Source organism: Motacilla alba, chromosome 1 (genome assembly GCF_015832195.1).
Source record: "Motacilla alba alba isolate MOTALB_02 chromosome 1, Motacilla_alba_V1.0_pri, whole genome shotgun sequence".
NCBI lineage: Eukaryota > Metazoa > Chordata > Aves > Passeriformes > Motacillidae > Motacilla > Motacilla alba.
Genome location: NC_052016.1, coordinates 48,945,441 through 48,963,827, shown reverse-complemented (window position 1 = coordinate 48,963,827; position 18,387 = coordinate 48,945,441). Strand labels below are relative to the sequence as shown.

Sequence of the window (18,387 nt, the reverse complement as noted above, 5' to 3'; positions counted from 1 at the left end):
AGTAAGAACCAGACTGGAATAAGAAACTACTGGTGAACTGTGTTCAGCAGAGCTACTGAGTCCAGCATGACCTTTTGCATTCCATGGAAAACAGAGGGCTAAACCATTATCACTGTTTAGGAAAAAAGTAAACAGATCTCCAGGAGGTGGGCCATCCCAGACTTTCCTGGGGAATGCTCTTGCCAAAGCATCAAACTCAGGTTTGAGTCCACTTTGATCCCACATGCTGGGCTCTGACTGGGGCTCCTAGCGTTGTCAAGCTAGAGCAAGAGCAGCACATTCTCTAGGGATGTTCGCATTCTTCTGGATCAGGAGGCCACAGGGGAAATCTTTCAGGTTTGGAGCATTAAAAATACAGTGACTGGACAAAACAGCTTCTAAAAACAGGTACAGCTATACTTTGAACAGGTACAGTCATGACTTTGAACTGATGTCAGTCTTTTCTGTAGAAAACCCTCTTAAACTTTTCAGGGGGAAATAAATTGAGTGTTTTGGTGTTTATAAATGATGAACATAAACCATGGTGATAGTATATCTGGTTTAATCATATATTCTAGAAAATTGAAGGAATTAGGTAAGAGTCACCTCATCTTTTTTAACTTCACGTTTAAAGTAATAGAGTCTATAGACTAGTAACAGAGTCTGTCATTGTGATCTTTTATTGCAGACTCTTAGCACTCACTCTGGAATAAACAACATTTGAATTAAATCCATTCTGTACTTCTGCAATTGCATTATTTTAAATGGATTAATAAGAACAGTTCCATTCATTGAAATTTCATAAATCTTGATCTGTTTGAGATTTACTTTGGCTAATTACACTTAAAACACAGATAAAGTTTAGCTAGAGCATCTTCAATAGTCAAAGTGGTATTAACAGTGTCTTAACTGCTGTGTTTCTGTTTTACAGGATGATGCTGATGTAGAATGGAAATTTGCAAGGGCTAAACTTTGGTTTTCTTACTTTGAAGAAGGGAGAACTCTTCCAGTACCCTTCAACTTAGTGCCAAGCCCAAAATCTTTGCTGTATCTCCTAATCAGAATCAAAAAATGTATTTCTAAACCATTTTTGTGCCAAAAGAAAAGCTTTCAGGAAGATGCAGAGATGAACAAGGTATTTTTTCTTGTATATGCTGACTGCTAAGTTTAAAAGATAAAGCCAATTTTAACTTAATCTTTATTATTGCCCTGATTTATTAATGAATTTCCCAACATACTTAATTCTTATTGAATCAGTTGCTTAGATGGGAGAATAGAATAGAATAGGAATAGAATAGAATTAGAATAGAATAGAATAGAATAGAATAGAATAGAATAGAATAGAATAGAATAGAATAGAATAGAATAGAATAGAATAGTTAGAATCCCTGCTGAAGTTCAGGTCCAATGACATGTCCTGCTTTTCCCTTATCTGCAAGCCATTTTATCTCAGAATACCATCTAGATGGTCAGACAGATTTTAGTTTTCATAAATACACACCTGCTTTTTCCAGTCACCATCTGTTCTTGCATGTGCTCCAAGAAGTTATTTTGCCAGTTACTGAAGGGAGGTTGAGCAGCCCAGGGTTGCTCGGATCATCACTTTGACTTTTTTTAAAGATGGATCTGACATTTGCTGTTCTCCAGCTTTTGGGGACCTCTCCCAATACTCGTGGTCTTTCAGAGATGATAGCATATTTACAAGGGGTGCATCTGCTCTCTCAGATGTACCTGTGGATGTAGCACTCTGGACTTGCTTGGGTCAAGTTCTTCCTGTCTCCTCGAATTCCTTCACTAAGCACAGAGGCCTAAGAGACTGTTGATGAAGCTTGAGGCAAAAAAGGCATCAAGTCCCTCATTCTTACCTTCATCCAGCTGTCACTTAAATCCCTTTCCCCACTGAGCAATAGGCTTACATTTTCTTTGTTCTGCTGTACATTGCTGTTGTAACAATAGTTCTTACTGCCCTTGCAAATGTCAGTTTAAGGCAAGCTTTGGCTTTCTAACACCTTCCTCACATACCTAGACAGTTTCCAAAGTACCCCTCCTTGGTAGCCTGTCTCTGCTTCCACTGAAAATGTCCCTTGCTTTTATTGTTAAATATTTTGTTTCCTGTTTTACTTACACAGCTTCAGTAAAAAACACTTGACACACTTGAGTTGATTCATTGGATTTGCTTACTTTGTAGCAGGTGTATTTTTCCTGCACTGTCTTGGCATAGATCATTTCAATTGCTTTAGAAAAACATGCAATGTTAGGCGTAATGGAAATGTAAAGACTGGCACTATTCTAGCACTATTTTAACGTGTTAGGGAAGAAAAGTTGTGCAAGGCAGCTGATCAGATGTAGTGAGTAGTGTAGCTTTTTCTGCTAACATACAGGAAAAAAAATAAAGAATTTGTCATGGTGGCAAAACAAAATTTTCTTCAATGGAAATTTAAGTGTGGACAAATCTTTGTTAAAATGGGCTGTGGTCTGAGCAGAGGCCTGTTTAATGTTGAGAGTTCTTGAATCTGTAGTCAAGAGCCATTAGTCGTTAGACTGGGGACCAGTAAAGAATTTACATGCATCTGTCAGTAAATTACATTCTCTGTCACCAATGTCACCAGCACATTTTTCACACTTATTAGTTGAAGAGTAAAAGAGGAGAAAATGCTCACAATCCTAGAAAGAAAAAATGGACTTTTAGGGAAAAATCCTGTGCCTCTGGTAAGTTTATACAGTTTATGAAAACAAATATAGGCATTACAAACACTGTTATCAAGGTCAAAATTGTTATTAAGTTCAAGTGTCTCATTGCTGTCACCAGTAATTTTTCCAGTGTTTCACAGATCTCACTTCATTTTATTTGGAAAATCTAATCCTAATGTATTTAGGTCCTAAGCAAAATGGCAAATGCATTTGCTCAGGTTTTTAATGAATTTGACATTTGCAAAACTTTGCTTCAAGCTGCCTCATGTGATGCAACCCAATTTTAAAACCTCTGTGAGTGATAAAATCATAACTAAAATATTGAGCATTTGAGGAGATGCATATAAACTTAAAATTGAGTGGTGGTGGAAAACAACAAATGGTTCTTTTCCTAATTCACTTACTCTGTGAATTTGAAAAGCACATAAGTAGATTAAAAGCTTGTGTTAATGACTTTTTTAGCATGATATTTATGTTCCCATAAAACAGGTACTCTTATAAGTCCCATTTATACCTACTAAGGAAAGAAGATGTATTTTTATCATTCCATTCAAACCTAGCAATTAATGTCTTCTAGCATGTTTCTAGAAAGGTGCAAAGTGTAATAATTACCAGTTCTACATAAAACAGTAGCAGACTTGTCAGCTTTTACAGCGGTCCCTCTGAAAGAGAACTGTAGGGATGCAAACATTGTTTATCAGATTTTTTTCTAGCCCTGAATTAATTTTAAGTCTTCAAATATTAATGCTTTTACACTCAGTTCAGATTTTAGTATAACTAATCCTAAATGAAATGTGCTTACTCTGCAGCCAAAGCAGCTATAAAAATGCAAATCAAATTTTAAAAAAACAGTGTTTACGTTGAAAAACATAAAGCATCTGAGTCTTATTTATTCATTTCTCAGGTTTTGCAGCAGATACTGGCAGATAATTGCATTTTTACTTACCTTTTGGGCTTTTACCTGCTGAATTTATCTGAATCAGTGAGCTATTGCCATCCTGTGCACTTCCAAGAAGTAGCTAAAGTGGTTTTGTGTTAACTTTTGATCCACTGTTGACGATTCATTATTGTTGAGGCTGTCATGGCATCTTCTCGAAAGCACTGTCAGGCTTTTGGGATTTTGACTTTTGATTCACTTAGTGCTGAGTGGGTTGATGCTGCTATGACTGCTGAGCAAGGAGCTACCTGTGCAGGGAGCTACAAGAAATGAAATGAGCTGTGGAAAGATAAGGAAAGCTTTGGCAAGATCAGACCCAAGACTTGATGGCTGTGTTTGTGCTAGTAAAACATGGTAGCTTATCTGGGCATTGAGGCCAGTTCAGGAATGGCTTCAGGTAGTTTTCCTCACAGAATAGGAAACCTCTTGTCCCCAAACCATTCCACTTGCCCAACTGTGCCTAGAAGGTTATTCTGGTGTGAGTCGTCCCTGGGAGGACAGTAAAAGTTTACTGGTGGAAGACATTGCATTGCAGTGCCCAGTAATGTTAGCACACACTGGAGTTTACTGATTTACTGACCCAGCCTTTGGGGTGCAGCTTCAGAGTGAGTGGGAAGAGAAGAATTAGGGTGGGAAGGAAGGAAATGCTACTCCTAGATCCAGCTCTGCCCTGATTATTGCTAGCAAAAAACGAAGCCAGATGCTGTCAGTTCTAAACAGCAAGTAATTTACATAGCTGTGTTCAAAGTGTAGTACACCCAAAATTAATTTTCTGAGACATATCTCAATACAATACTGAAGACTGTGAAGATGTTTTCTTTTAGGCTGTTTATTAAAATCCATAGATTTCTTGTTTCAGGCTAGAATTTTAACATTTTAAACATCAGTTGAGTGAGAAACTCAAAACAATAAAAAGGAATAAAGAAATGAAGGAAAAGGAGAGTTTTTTTAAAAAAAACTACTGTGACTACTGTTCTAAATTTTAAAATTGCCTAGGGATTGAGAAAATTTATTGCTCAAGTGTCACAGAACTTATTAATCTTCCTGAGCTAAAAATCAGCAGTGAGAGACAATATATTTGAATTTTGTTCATTAAACATGACCCTTCAGAAAAGAAGTAAGGGACAACTATTTATTGAACTAGATTTAAGCCCTCACTCAAACAAGAAAAATATATTAACTTTAACTTTCCTAGTGTAAAACAGTATTTTTGAAATTTTCACAAGTGACGTCTGGTTACAGGAGCACAAGCTGAGTCACTTTCTGGAAACCCTCCATTTTGATCCAAGAAAGTACAATTTTTGGAATTGCAAGTTGACAGCAGCTTTTGATTTAAGACATTAATAAAGTGCTAAAGAAACCATATAATAATTTCATTGCTATTCTGATCTCATTGAATTTTAAGTACTACAAGAGAATAATGAAATGAGAGGCAAGTTTAAAGATTGAGGTGTTTTCAAAAAGCAGTGATCCATACATCCTCATATATCGTCCATATATTCATATCCTCCACATATCCTCATATATATATATGTTTCATATTTCACCCCACACTCTAGAAGAAAAGTTATTTTGGATGGAATTTATATCAGTATTTTATTTAATTTACATCATTTCCCCTCTGGTTACTCATATTCAATAAATGTTAACTTAAAAATACAGATTCTAGGTCAGTCGCCCATGTGATAGGCTGAGTGTACTCTAGTACTAATTTTGGAGAAAGAAAAAAGCCATAGGCATGAAGCTTAAAGAGAGTTTAAAGAGAGTTAAAAAATGTTAAATGTGATATTGAAATCTTGGCAGTCTCTGCCACCAAGTGGTAATTCAGCAATTTACAGTGGATCTTGTGTCCTGTTACTGGGACACATAAGAAGATCTAATGAAGTTACACACTTCTGATTTACCTGCCAACTTTCTAAGTGGCTAATTAAATTATTATCTTAAAAATGTGCAGGAGGGTGAAGGTTAACTTAAAGGCGTTGCAGTGTGCCTGGTTTTACAAGCTTGCAGTGTCATAACTCATCTCGCCGCATATTATCAATTTTGCTATTACAAGTGAAATCAAATTGTAATTGAGCAGTGGATTAACTTTTGAGGTGAAACATTGTAACATAAGTTTGAAACTGATAACCTGCATGACACATTGCTTTTAAAATATGTAACAAAATACATAGTGAATACCCCGGGCAACTTCAGTTTGCTGCTGCCGAGGAAGCGTGATCTTACCCTAATTCTACTATTTTATTTCCAAAAATGGTGCGTGAGAAATCCAGGAGCTGAAATAGCAGAAAGCTTGTTTTTTGGTCTTTCCACCCAGTATTGTAGATGAGGCCCAAGAGAGTATAACTAGTTCTAAAATCCTGAAAAACATAGTGATTACATAGTGATTGTGTAAACTCACTGGCCATTATTTTTTATTATAAATCAGATACCTAGTTTAAGTTAAAACATTTTGATAAGATTATATTTTCTAATATATATTCAAAATATCTGAAGTAGTTTTATTCAAGCATGAAAAAATAGTAATGTGCCCTTTTTATGTGTGCTCATCCACATATAGATTAATACATAAGAGAAATATTAATTGTTTTTTATGTTTTTCACTATTTATCTTTTATCATTACTTTTGCTTAGTCAAACAAATATAGATTGAATAGATAAATAATGTTTTTTTAAAAAGGATGGACAAATAGATTTGCGAATCTTTCTGAAGAACAAAAAATTCCCAAATTCACTGTACACTTTATATTGATTGTTAATGCATATATTTTACCATAGATTTAATCAATTTTTGTATCAAAATACAAGCCTGATCTAAAAGAAGGTGTTCCTTCCAATGGCAGGGGCATTGCACTGCCTGTTTTTAGATGTCCCTTCCAACACAAACCGTTCTGTGATTCTGTGGAAAGCTGAACAAAATCTAATAGTATTTAAATTATTCCCAGCGAACAGCTGCGTAAGCATCAAATCCTGCCCTGTCTTTGTCCCAGCAAATTATATCCAGCGTATCCCACAGATATTTAACAGGCTTCAAAGTGCCCCAGTCTGCTTATCAGTAGATGCTCAATATATTAGGACACAACATGGAGAGGTTCAATGGAAGTACAAAACAATCCCACGGGATTTGAGACACTGCACTGATGGTCCTGTCCTTTGAAAGAGTAAAAATTTTGTTAGACCATGTATAATTTCAGGGAACTGAATTTTTAGTGACAGTCCCACTTATTCCTCATCCAGACCCATCATGATTTATGTTTCTTGCACTGCTATTTGTTGAACTGGCCCCGCTCTTTATCTAAATACCATTTGTTTTTGCAGTTTCTGTTCACTCTTACTGCAGCCCAGTCATTCAGCTTGAGTCCCAGTTCACCATTTTGTGATGCCTTAAGCTTCCTGTCATAGGATATATACATGAAATGTACATATTGATCTTCTATTTATTTTGTACTATAAGTAATGTTTCTGTTTCAGCTTGGTCAAAGGAAGCAATCGAGTATAAGAAGCACAGATGAAATCCATTTAAACAGTTTAAACAATCCTCCAAGACAATACCAGGTAAAAAACAGTTTATTTTAAAATAAAATCAAGAAGTAGTAGAACTGGCAGACATGGCATGAATCAAGAATAACATGAGTCAAGAATAAATCCACAGACCTTGTATATATCAGAAATAAATTAAATGGTTTAGGTATTTGCAGTACAATCTGAAAGTGTTTTTCACTCCTCTTCGTTTCTTAAATGGTACCTTATAGTACAATGTATTTATGTGCTTTAGAAAAAATGTTTTTAATTTTAGAGTTGAGTCCTCATCTGCACAATGTGAACTGAGAAATCCAAAAATAAACCCAAAATCTTTCCATTCCATTTGCTGAAGCACATCAGCTTATTGTGGCACATCTCAACATACAAATGCCTCAAGCACTGCAAGTATCTGTCAGCCTTTATCCTATCAATGCAGTCTGTTTTTTCTTTGCCTCCTAAACAACTGCAATGAGCCTTTGTGCAGTTAAGTATAAAGAGACCTGGCACAGTCCACATAAATCTCAGCTATTCTGGTCCAGAGACTGCTTCTTTCCTTCTTGTAATACTGCAAAGTGGGTGGATAGGAAAAAGCAAGAGCTGCCTGGTCAATATAAAAAGACAATCTTAATGAAAAAAGGTACAGAAAATGAGTATACTTTATTGACCACAAGAGAGATTTTCCCTTGGGCAGGCTAGCTCCGCTCCACTTTTATGTTATGCAGTGTCTACACAAGTCTGTTCTAAAAACTCTCTTGCTTTTTCACAGCCAATTTCATTATGATGCAGGTATAGATACTAAGATTAAAAGTCTACCCTGTAAACATATAGTGTGGCTTTGTGTTTGAAACATTCTTGGATTAATATAATAAACAGTACAGCTGCTGACCTTGCAAGTGTGACTGTAGTGATGGCTTGGGACCGCTAATCTGGGATGACTCACCTCAAAACCATCTCTGGTCAGCTCTATTATTGTGGAGACAAAAACAGACATATAAATCTACGAATGTTTTATATCTTAAAATGGAAAAGAAGAAGTATTGTGTTGTCATGGAATATACCCTATGAAAATATTAAAGCCAAAGGCAGAAATACATATCCTAAAATGTACTTGGATACCTTGTTCCTTTTTAAGTAATTTGAACTGCTTGGAGAATCAGGGCCAGAATTCATTTTTTCCTGGAAAGGTAAAATTTAGAGTAAATTTGCTGGCCTAGATTCCCCTTATTATTAGCATAGAGGTTGGTCATTCTCACAATGTGAGCTATTTGATCAGTTTTAGTTGTCTCAGATGAGCTGTGCTCTCAGGTTTGCTCATTTTATCCATAGAAGGAAATAAAGATGACAGTTACGTATATTTACCTTAGAAAGTATCTGTCTTTGGTTAGATGAGTCCCAGCTGAGACACTTAAAGTACTTAAAATTTTGGATCCCATTTTCTCTAAGCAAGCCCTACAATGGGAAAACGTAACTTAGCAAATATATCAAAAGAGGTTCAAATAAACTAACAACAAAAGGGTTTAGCAACTAGCAATGCTAAGCAGGGTCATTATCATCTTTGGGTACGAATAAAGGCCAGATGGCTTCATCTACTTGGAGATCAAAGATGCAACTGTATTAATAGTTCTTACAGCCTCCAGTGGTGGGTCAAACCTTATGAATTATAAATTCATAAGATTGTCTTTAGTTCTCTAACTTTCAAATGCATATATATATATATATATATATATATGCAGAATCATAAAGGTTAAATATCACCTGTAGATGCAAGCAAAGATTTTTACATTCCATTTCTTTAACTTGTCGAGTTCTACACTGAAGTATCTGAATGCAACAGAAGGTAACAGAGGTGCCATAATTTAACCCATCTGTCAACTAAGTACCACACAGTTGCTTACTCACTGCCCCCACACTGCCCCTTCCAAGTTCATGGGATGAGGAGGAGAATCGTAAAAGCTAAAACTTGGGAGTTGAGATAGTAATGCTTCACTAATTTAAATAAAGCAAAAAGAAAAAATAGTATTAGTGGTAGTAGCAGAAGTAATGAAAAGGAGAGATAGAGGAGCAGTGATCAGCCCTCAAGGCCAAGCCTCCTCCAGTTTCTATACTGACCATGATGCTGTATGATATGGCCACTTTGGTTCAGCTGTTCCAACCATTCTCCCTCCCAGCTTTCTGTGCACCTGCTCAGCAGCAGAGCGTGAGGCATTGAAAAGTCCTTGCCTTTGGGTAATCACTGCTCAGCAACAACTAAAACACCAGTGTGTTATCAACACTATTCTCATACTAAACCCAAACTCACATTGTACAAGCTACTAAAAGGAAAATGAACTCTGTCCCAGTTGAAATCAGGACAAGAGCTCTTTTTGCTCTCATAACAGTACTAGTCCAACTAAGAAAACTCTTTTTTCCTTTCTTTGTTTCTTCTCTGCAGAAAATAATGAAGCGTCTTATTAAAAGATACGTGTTGAAAGCTCAGATAGATAAGGAAAGTGATGAAGTCAATGAAGGTATGTTGATGAATTGTATGTTTAATCAGAGAATCAAAACAAACTAAAGTGATTATATATTTCCAAAATACTTAATCCACTTCACATGTTTACAAGTGCAAGAGGTAAAATTAAGATGCTGTTGAAGAGGAGATGGGATTTATGTCTCTTCTCTCCCATCAGAAACTATCACTGATCTGACAAGCATTAAAATGTGTTGCTACATCTAGTAATAATAGAATCATAGAATGGTTTGGTTTGGAAGGGCCCTTCAAGGTCATCTGGGTGGGCTGGGCAGTGCTGGATTAATGATTCGATTCAGTGATTTTAGATGTCTTTTCCAACCTAAATGATTCTGTGACTATGATTCTGTGATGTCTCTTGCAGCAGAACAGCATCTTTCATCAAATAGATCATGTGAGTTTTGTGAACTCATGGTGTCTCACACTTTTGCCTTCAGATTTGTTTGATTCCTAAGCTGCATCTTCATATTCCTATGCCCAAGACACCATTCCACTGAGATTAGCTGAGCTAGTCAGAGCATGGTGCTAATAATATCAAGATTTTGGGTTTAATCCCTGTGTGGACCATTAATTTAAAGCTGGACTCAATGGTCATGGGTCCTTTCCAACTCAGACTATCCTATGGTTCACCAATGGGCAGGAGAATATCTACTTCTTCTGTTTCAATGAAGAAATACAGAAAAAACATGATAATTGTGAGATATTTGGGTATGCTGGTTTTTTCTTTTGTTTCTTAACATTGTGATCTTTTAAAATCTGTTACAGGTGAATTGAAGGAAATTAAACAAGACATCTCAAGTCTCCGGTATGAACTCCTTGAGGAAAAATCTCAGAATTCTGAAGATCTGGCAGAACTTATAAGGAAACTTGGGGAAAAACTGTCACTTGACTCTAAGGAAGAAGAAAGCAAGAGATAACCAAAATAAGATATGCAACAGAATATTAACAATTCACTTAAAGCCATATTTCTGTTTTCCTCAAGTCTAACTCACATTTCTTAAAAAGATTCAGAAATTACATCATTCCAATTCTTTATTGAAAAAACACAGTGGCAAATCCTTTAGGTCTACAGTAGGGAGACCATACCACTTCAGTAAATATATTTATTCTTTACCTGGTGAAGAATAGTTGATCTGAGATAATTTAAGTACTCAATTTGCCATCTAGAATTCCAGTGGAATTTTTATGAGCTCAGTCACGAAAGATTAAAATCATGGATCTAACCCTTTCCTATGTTAACTGTTTATTTTTTGCAAATTTCCTTTTTTAACCATTCTTACATATATTTTAGTGAAGCAAAAGTGAAAAATCAGGCACATATATATATATATATATATATATATATATATATACACAAATATCAAAAGCTTTGTAATTTTTCCAGCAATGGCAACTATCAAAAAAATTTAAAAAAACTAACTCCCTTTCTTAAGAATGTGCAGGATATTAAAATAAACTTATGAACGTTTCCATGTAGAGGTAGATACCAGGACATTCAGAGCACTGTGTTGTATTTTCCCCTGTCAGCACTGCACTATCCTGTGAGATACCTGGGTTCCAATGGGAGTTAGTGCATTAAGAAAGAAATATTTTTCACCAAGTTTATTGAAAAGCTATTTCTGAGCCTAGGAGGCTGGAAGAAAACCCTCTTTAATCCAAAATAATTAACCCTTGATGTCCCAATCTGTTTCAGAATTCCCAAGTTCTCCAGCTTTTATGTCTTGAACTGAACCTCCCAAACTGCAGGTTAGGTGTTTGAATGCAACATTTTTATTTGACGTGGAAGATACTAAAATGTTAGGTGCAAACCTCTCTTTGAATTCTGGGAATGCCATGCATGGGGGACCATGTTTCTCCATGTTAAACCTGTTTAAATGATTAAATTTTCTTCAGACATATAGATAGCAAAGAAAACAATCTTGTTGCAAAAAATAATGAAATCTTCTGTGGATTTGCATCCCTTGTCCTTTTTTTCACTGGTGACAGCTCAGCTCTTGTGCTGTATTCTTTAGGACTCTTTTAATGAAGAATCTTCACACCATGTGGTAAAGAAAGCTCCAACACTTTCACCCTGCCCACTGCAATTGTTAAAAGTCTCTTTCTGTTAAACTGCAGATGAGCTATCCCATGCTCTGGAAAGCTGTTTGTTGTGTAACAATGTCCATACAGGACAGTCAGCTGTTTTCTGTTCTTACAGATAGAAACAGCATAAATTCCATGTAATTTTTCCCCTGGTTAATACAGTAATTTGTGTTTCTCTCTTTGGACAGTCACTAATTCTGGAAGTGTTATAAACATACATTACTTTGGGCATCTCTGCTTCTCTTTAAGCTTTTTTTTTTTTTTGAGATTAGTGAAAGGGCTGTGAAGAATTACAACATGGCATCCAGGTGTATAACACACCTGTAAAAGACTTGTATGAAACAAGACTTTAAAAGGCTTGTCAGTAATTGCTTTAAAATTATTTTTGTGAAACTTATTTACTGTGGAATGTATTAAAATGTTTCTGCCTTTCCCTTTTAGGCTGGAGATTATTTTTATTGGGTCTAGATTAGTTTCCAGCTGGATTTATTGATAGTTCTTTTTTAAAAATTTTTGATGGAATCACTGTGTATTTTCAGGGAAAAAAAGACATTAGAATGGGTTTTGAAATCACTTGGAGACAGGTGGAGGTAGGGGACTGAGGTCAGCTTGCCCTGTGAGTGTTTGTCGTGCTTTGGAAGAAGAGCTTGGCAGGAAAGTTTATCCACAAATGGAGTATTGGGAGCAATGTGTGTCCTGTGGGCCTCAGATGCAATGAACTCAGGGTTTAGAAAATTCTAAGGCATCTTCCTCTGAGGGAGAAGGAGGAAAGTGAGGATTCAAAGGTAGTAGAGCACAGGCAACTGGTGTGACCTTAGGCTGGAAGGCAGTGTGATGGGAACTTCACTGCGTTTTGTTAAAGACAGGAACCTCCTCGATGGTTCCTGGCCATCTCCCTTGGCCAGGACTGGCCTCTGAATTGGAGTTCCACCTGAGTATTTTGGACCTGGTTTTCTGAAACAGTGCACAGTTCATTCAGCTCCACTGAAGGGCTGTGTTAGAGGCCATGCTGCTCAAAGCACGTCTTCCATCTGAGAGAAGCTCTTCAGAAAATCTCTTGGTCAGGATCAGAGGTAACAGGGACAGTCAGTGTTCACTTTCAGTAATCAGAAGTCTTAATTTTTGGTCATTGTAATGCACAATTTGGATCTGCTGTAGTGCTTATTGATGGTAAACCCTCCCTCTCCATAAACCCAGAGAGAGAGGAAATACACAGTTTAAGATCCAGGCACTTTTAAAGTGAAGATTTTTATTACAGAGGTAAAATATACACTGTGAATTTGTTTAAGCCCAAAATTTGATGTACCTTAAAACTATAAGATCGTAATGTATATAGTGTATTTCATGAAGAAAATGCATATGGATTTTTTTAATCATTGAAGATATTTTATATGTAGTTATTACTCATGGAACAGTTTGTTAATTATATTTGAAGAGGTCTATTGCCAAATGTAGTGTGACAAACAATGTAGTATTTTAAATGAGCACAATACCAAATATATTATGCTGATTAATTAAATGTACCAGACTAAAAATGCCTTTGTGATCCATTGTATGAACATTTTGGTATTTCACAGGGAACCTTTGGCTGCTCCTGCTTGGAAGACTGATATGGTAAAAAACTTTCATTTGGTAACAACACTAATATTAAAAAATTTCAAAGAAGTATTTTCATACTTAATTAGACTCAAGGCCAAGTATTTCGTCTCCTGTGATTGTGTCTGATGCTAGATGTTTCAGAACATCTGCAGTAACAGATAATTTTCACCTTACATAGTTCTCCTTTTGATTGGATGAGGAAGCATTTCCAGATTTTTTTGTGAATTATTAGGATAACAAGATAGTCTTTCTACCTACTTAATTTTTTTCTTTAAACCTTGTTAATTACTTGAGCTCAGCAATTCTGTTTCTGTATCAGCAGCTTCCACATCTAAACCAGACCTGCTATGAAGTATTGTCTTTATATAAATTTTTATCCCCTGAGTATTTCTTAAACTTGAATTATGAAATATCATCAGTAGATTTCATCACTCTTTAGAGAATCTCCTTTCTGTTCACCCAAATGTATTTCACTAAAAGGTATGGAAGGACTTGAGAACTTCTGAAGAGAAGAAAATGAAGTAAGAAAATCCCCAAATCAATGTCTGTTCAATGTTTTCTCACACTATTCTGGTTGAAACAGAATCACGTCTAAATATTGAGAAAAAGATTTTACATCATGGAGGACTGGAAATTTTATTAGAGACCAATCATGCAATGCAAGCCTAAGGTACCCAAGATTTACAGTGACAGATGCTGAGAAAAAGCTACAGGATTTCAAATTAAAGTTCTGACATTCCGGGTGAAAATCTGCTGCATTAAACCATATTTTAGAGCACTGACAGGCCAAGCCAATGAATGCTACTGGTTTCAGAAGTGGCATCTACAGATTCATCTGATTTTAGATGACAGCCGTGAAGACTTATGCAGCTGAGCTTGTCTAGTCTTTCTTTGTGTTCATTGGATAGAAATGGTCAAAGGCATGATTTTGTGTCATCTTAAGGTAGACAAGTATTCCAGATAAGTCATACAGTAGAAGTGACCATTTATCTCCTGTTACTCTGAAGAAGTGACTGTAGCTGTTAGCAACATTTCTACTAAAGTGTGAGAAGTCCCAGCTTGTCAGAAATCAGCACTCAGCTCATGAACACTGCAAGGCCATGAACCGTCACAAATGATCGTCTCATTGGAAGGGCTTGAACTAAAGAGGACAGTCACTGAGTGGGGCAGGATCTAGCTTGCCTTCCCAAGAATCCAGCCCATCCCCGGGGATGAGTTGGATGAGTTGGGTTCTTCTTTGCTCTGCACCAATGTTTTCAGTTTTCCTCCTTCATTAGTGTTGCTGTGGGTCAGCATAAAAATTAACCAAATCTATCACAAACGTGAGAAAAACTCTGTTACAAAGCTCATGGCAACTAAATTCTTGTTGCCAAACCAGGACCTTTATGATAAAGAGGAGTTTATATCTCACGTTTTAGTACATTGGGGTGAACATATATTTTCAATAATATGTTTTCAAAGCTTAAAATACATAGCTTGATCTTGGCAGTACTTCAGCTATAGCAGCTGTATCCTGTAATTCACTAAGAACATGTTCTCATGACTTCTGTGTCCCAAAATGCAGTTTAGTACAACAAAATTTTGCATTTGCTTCTTAGAGATTTCCCTCAGGCTTCAAATTTCTATGTGAACATTATAATTAATACATTACAAACCACGTAATCTGAAACTGTACTCATTTGCAGAACAGAAGAAATTGTTCTTATAGTGTAAATTGCTAGATTTTCATGTAAATATTTAACACTTCAAAAAAAATTGGTGTAAGCTGCCTGGTGTGAATAATCTGTCTAAGTACTTATGTTCCTGCTTAAATTTTAATTTGGCTTGTGGAAAACAGAATTCACAATGTTTGTGCTTGGAAAACTACTTGTGCTTCAGAAGCCCATATCAAAAAGTTAATCAAGGCTGAGGTGTGAGGTGTGTACCTTAAGCTCCATGCTTAAGGCCAGAGAATCCCATGCACTTTTCTTTCCTGGTGTATGAGTAACCTCAAAATATTTCATTTATTCTCTTGTTTCAATTTTTGCAAAAAGCCAAATTTCCTGTTCTCTTTCTGTTCTTGTCACCATCTTGTCACCATATGACAGTGCAGTAGGGATCAAAAAGTACAGATTTTCAAATTTAGTAGTATTTTGTATTTTGTACAAATTTAGTAGTATTTTGTTTTGTTTTAAGCTTTTGAATATTCTGTGATTTAGCTCATTGACATTTACACTTTGCTCCTTTAATCAATGGAACTCCAATCAAAGTAATTGAAGATCAGTTCATTTTGTATTCAAAGTAAAATGCAGCAGATAAATCATTATCAATGTTAATAGCAATTTTTTATGCCCTTTTATATATTAACACTTTTATACCATTCTGATATTTAATTTGCTTTATAAACAAGTATATTCTAGTAGGTTTGCAAAGGGCATAAATAAAGTGACAAACTGTCCAAAACCTTTTTGTTAGTAGGCAAAACCTACTCACTCTCAAATACAAATAAATGTATTTTCCTATGACCCTTGTTAAACCAGCTCAAGTCTCTGTTCCTCAGCTTCTTCATTTATGCCAGGAGAAAATGATACTAATTGATGTCAACATGCTCAAATAAGTAATTTGATGAATTCATGAAGAGAAAACTTCAGTTCTTTCTCAAAGTGAGTATTTTGTTGTTTTCAAAGAAGATTTTGTGTAACTTTACCAGAACTCCAATGATGTAATCAACTTCAATAGAGAAGACCCATGGGATTTCATGAGTTAATGTCTTCACTGCAAAAGGCACTGCTGTGGGCTTGTTCTTAAGAACTGCTGTTCTAAAAGTTCTAATTGAGACACTCACTGAATTTGTCCTGTCTGTAGCCCAATTTATTCAGTCCCCCCATCTCCTAATGGCAAACTGAGGCTCTGCAGCTGGGTCACAACATCCTCACTTTTGAATGGAGAAATACCAGTGACACAGTGATTTTTTAAAAATACATACAGCATGGGCAAATCTTTCTGGTGAACTGATAAGGTACAATATCAGGTTGCTATCAAATCATGTTGGCAGAAAAGATTCAAGACTACTTTATGTGGCTGTGCTAGAGCACACATGGTCTCTCCCGACATGTTGATTCTGTTTCTCAAAAGAAAATGTTTATTCTAGAAATGACTTTGTGCTTCAATCTGTCAGAATAATTTTAGAATTCTGTGAGTTACTTCCCTCTGAAGTGGACATCACACTTTGTTTGAGGAAACTAAACTGCCTGGTACAGCAATGTCAGTGGCTGTAATCCTTCAGCAGAGGCTTCTCTCTTACCCTACCGGAGGCCACTGACCTAGTACCATCAAGAGTGTTAAAAAACAGCCCTGGCTATACCAAGAAATATTTCTCAGTATCAATCTGGAAAGAAATAAAGACAAAGTAATTCCCAAAGTGCCTATGGGTCTTGTAATGTTGCAAGTTAGCCTGTATTCACTCATGAGTGTTCCATGTGTGTGCAAATTTTGTCCCTTCTGATTAAACATCCACAGCACACATTACAATAAGCCATCTAGGCTCCCCTCCTACTCTCTGAAAACTCTGAATGTTATTTCAGAGGTACATATTTGCTTTAAATGGAGGCAAAACCTTGGCCCAAGCTATTGTAGTTCAAGATCTTGAGAAAGTGTAAATCCCTTATTGGGTCAGCAAAGACGTCTCCATGGGGTATTGACTTAACAAGAATTGCTGGCAATTGCACATAAAAATATGCCAAGTGCTCTTCCCTGCAGAAGTTTTTACAGCTTCAAACAGAGTACTTTTGTAAGACTCAGATAATTGTGAATATTACAAATTAACCCACATAACCCTTGTCTTTAGACTATAAAATCCAGTCGTTCCAAGATTTAACAGCTTGCAGAATTATTATTCATTAAACCTCAAATTCAACTGTTGCATTAGGCAAACACTGAGATATTTTTTATTTAATGCAGGTCAATTTTCTAATCACCAGCCAAAATTTAATATGAAGGAGATTGTTTTGGGATTAGGATCCATGTTGATGATCCCCGTGAGGTATCTTCACCTCCCTGCTCCATCATCTCATAGGATGGTGGCATGCCACGGTCCTTAGGGGTTACCTTTGGAGCTTGATAGGCCAATAAAGTAACACATAATTGAAAAGAATGGAAATTTGTTTTAACAGATGCTCCTGTTGTCAGGCTTGCTTGAAATTACTTCAAATGCATGTGCTTCTTTTGGTTGATTTTATTCAGAGAGGAGTACCCAAGCTGCAGAACAGCAGTCACTGTACTGCAGTAGCTCTGGTACAAATAATTCTAGCTCTTCTGGAAAAAAAACCAACTTGAAAAATTTGGAAGCAGTCTTAGGAACTGCAAGTTTGCCAGGTACATGCCTCTCAATAAACTGTTTCTGCTTACTTATCCCTTCCTTTCATCTAACACTTCTTTTGAAAACTAAATTATTTTTTATTTTTAGTTTACATAGTTGGTTTAGGCAGGAATTCAACTAAAATAAATATATTTCAAGTCATCATTTTCAGTGTCTGTAAATTTTATGGTGGTGTTCTAGTGTAGCCAACAGCTCCTAGCCAGGCGTTTGTCATCCTCGTATTCCTCTATGCACAGTGAATACCATCAATTGATGCAGCAAAAGGTAAAGCTGTCTGTGTACCTGCAGACCCCAGGATGAAGATCAGAAGATGACCGATGGTATGAGATATCCATCTTTTTAAATAGACTGTAGCAAAAAGAACCTGGAATTTCTGACAGGTAAATTGTGTTTGCTTTCACAGGATACATTGTAGAGACTCTCAATCCATTCCAGTGACTTAGAGTGACTTTTCCTTCCTGTACACTAAACAATTTGAATTAACTTTATAATGGGACTGAAAAATATCTGTATCACCCTGTTCTGTGTGATACAGACCTGTAGTTGCTTGTCTAAAGTAAATTCTGTCTAATAGCAAAGGTGAATACAACCTGGAGAAGTTAGTCTTCAAATGAAACCTCAGGTGCTTCTTAGTTCAGGTGACTTGGTGGGTAAGGTGGAACAAGAGGGAGCTGTAGCAATGGGGATTGAGTTACAGTGAAGTCCCTGCAG

General features: G+C 36.3%; 1 protein-coding gene across 3 annotated transcripts in view; it reads left to right on the top strand.

The window, feature by feature from the left end:
* The window catches only part of TRPC6 (transient receptor potential cation channel subfamily C member 6), an 83,939-nt gene extending 66,921 nt beyond the window's left edge, over positions 1-17,018 (top strand). For 2 of the 3 annotated variants that reach the window (XM_038148418.1, XM_038148428.1), the window contains 4 exons: positions 911-1,114; positions 7,079-7,162; positions 9,561-9,636; positions 10,404-10,555. In XM_038148418.1, the coding sequence (XP_038004346.1) occupies positions 911-1,114; positions 7,079-7,162; positions 9,561-9,636; positions 10,404-10,555 (516 nt within the window). Of the gene's footprint in view, positions 1-910; positions 1,115-7,078; positions 7,163-9,560; positions 9,637-10,403 lie in introns of all 3 variants that reach the window. The other variant, XM_038148410.1, reaches the window with a different exon arrangement.
* Positions 17,019-18,387: the final 1,369 nt, after the last annotated feature.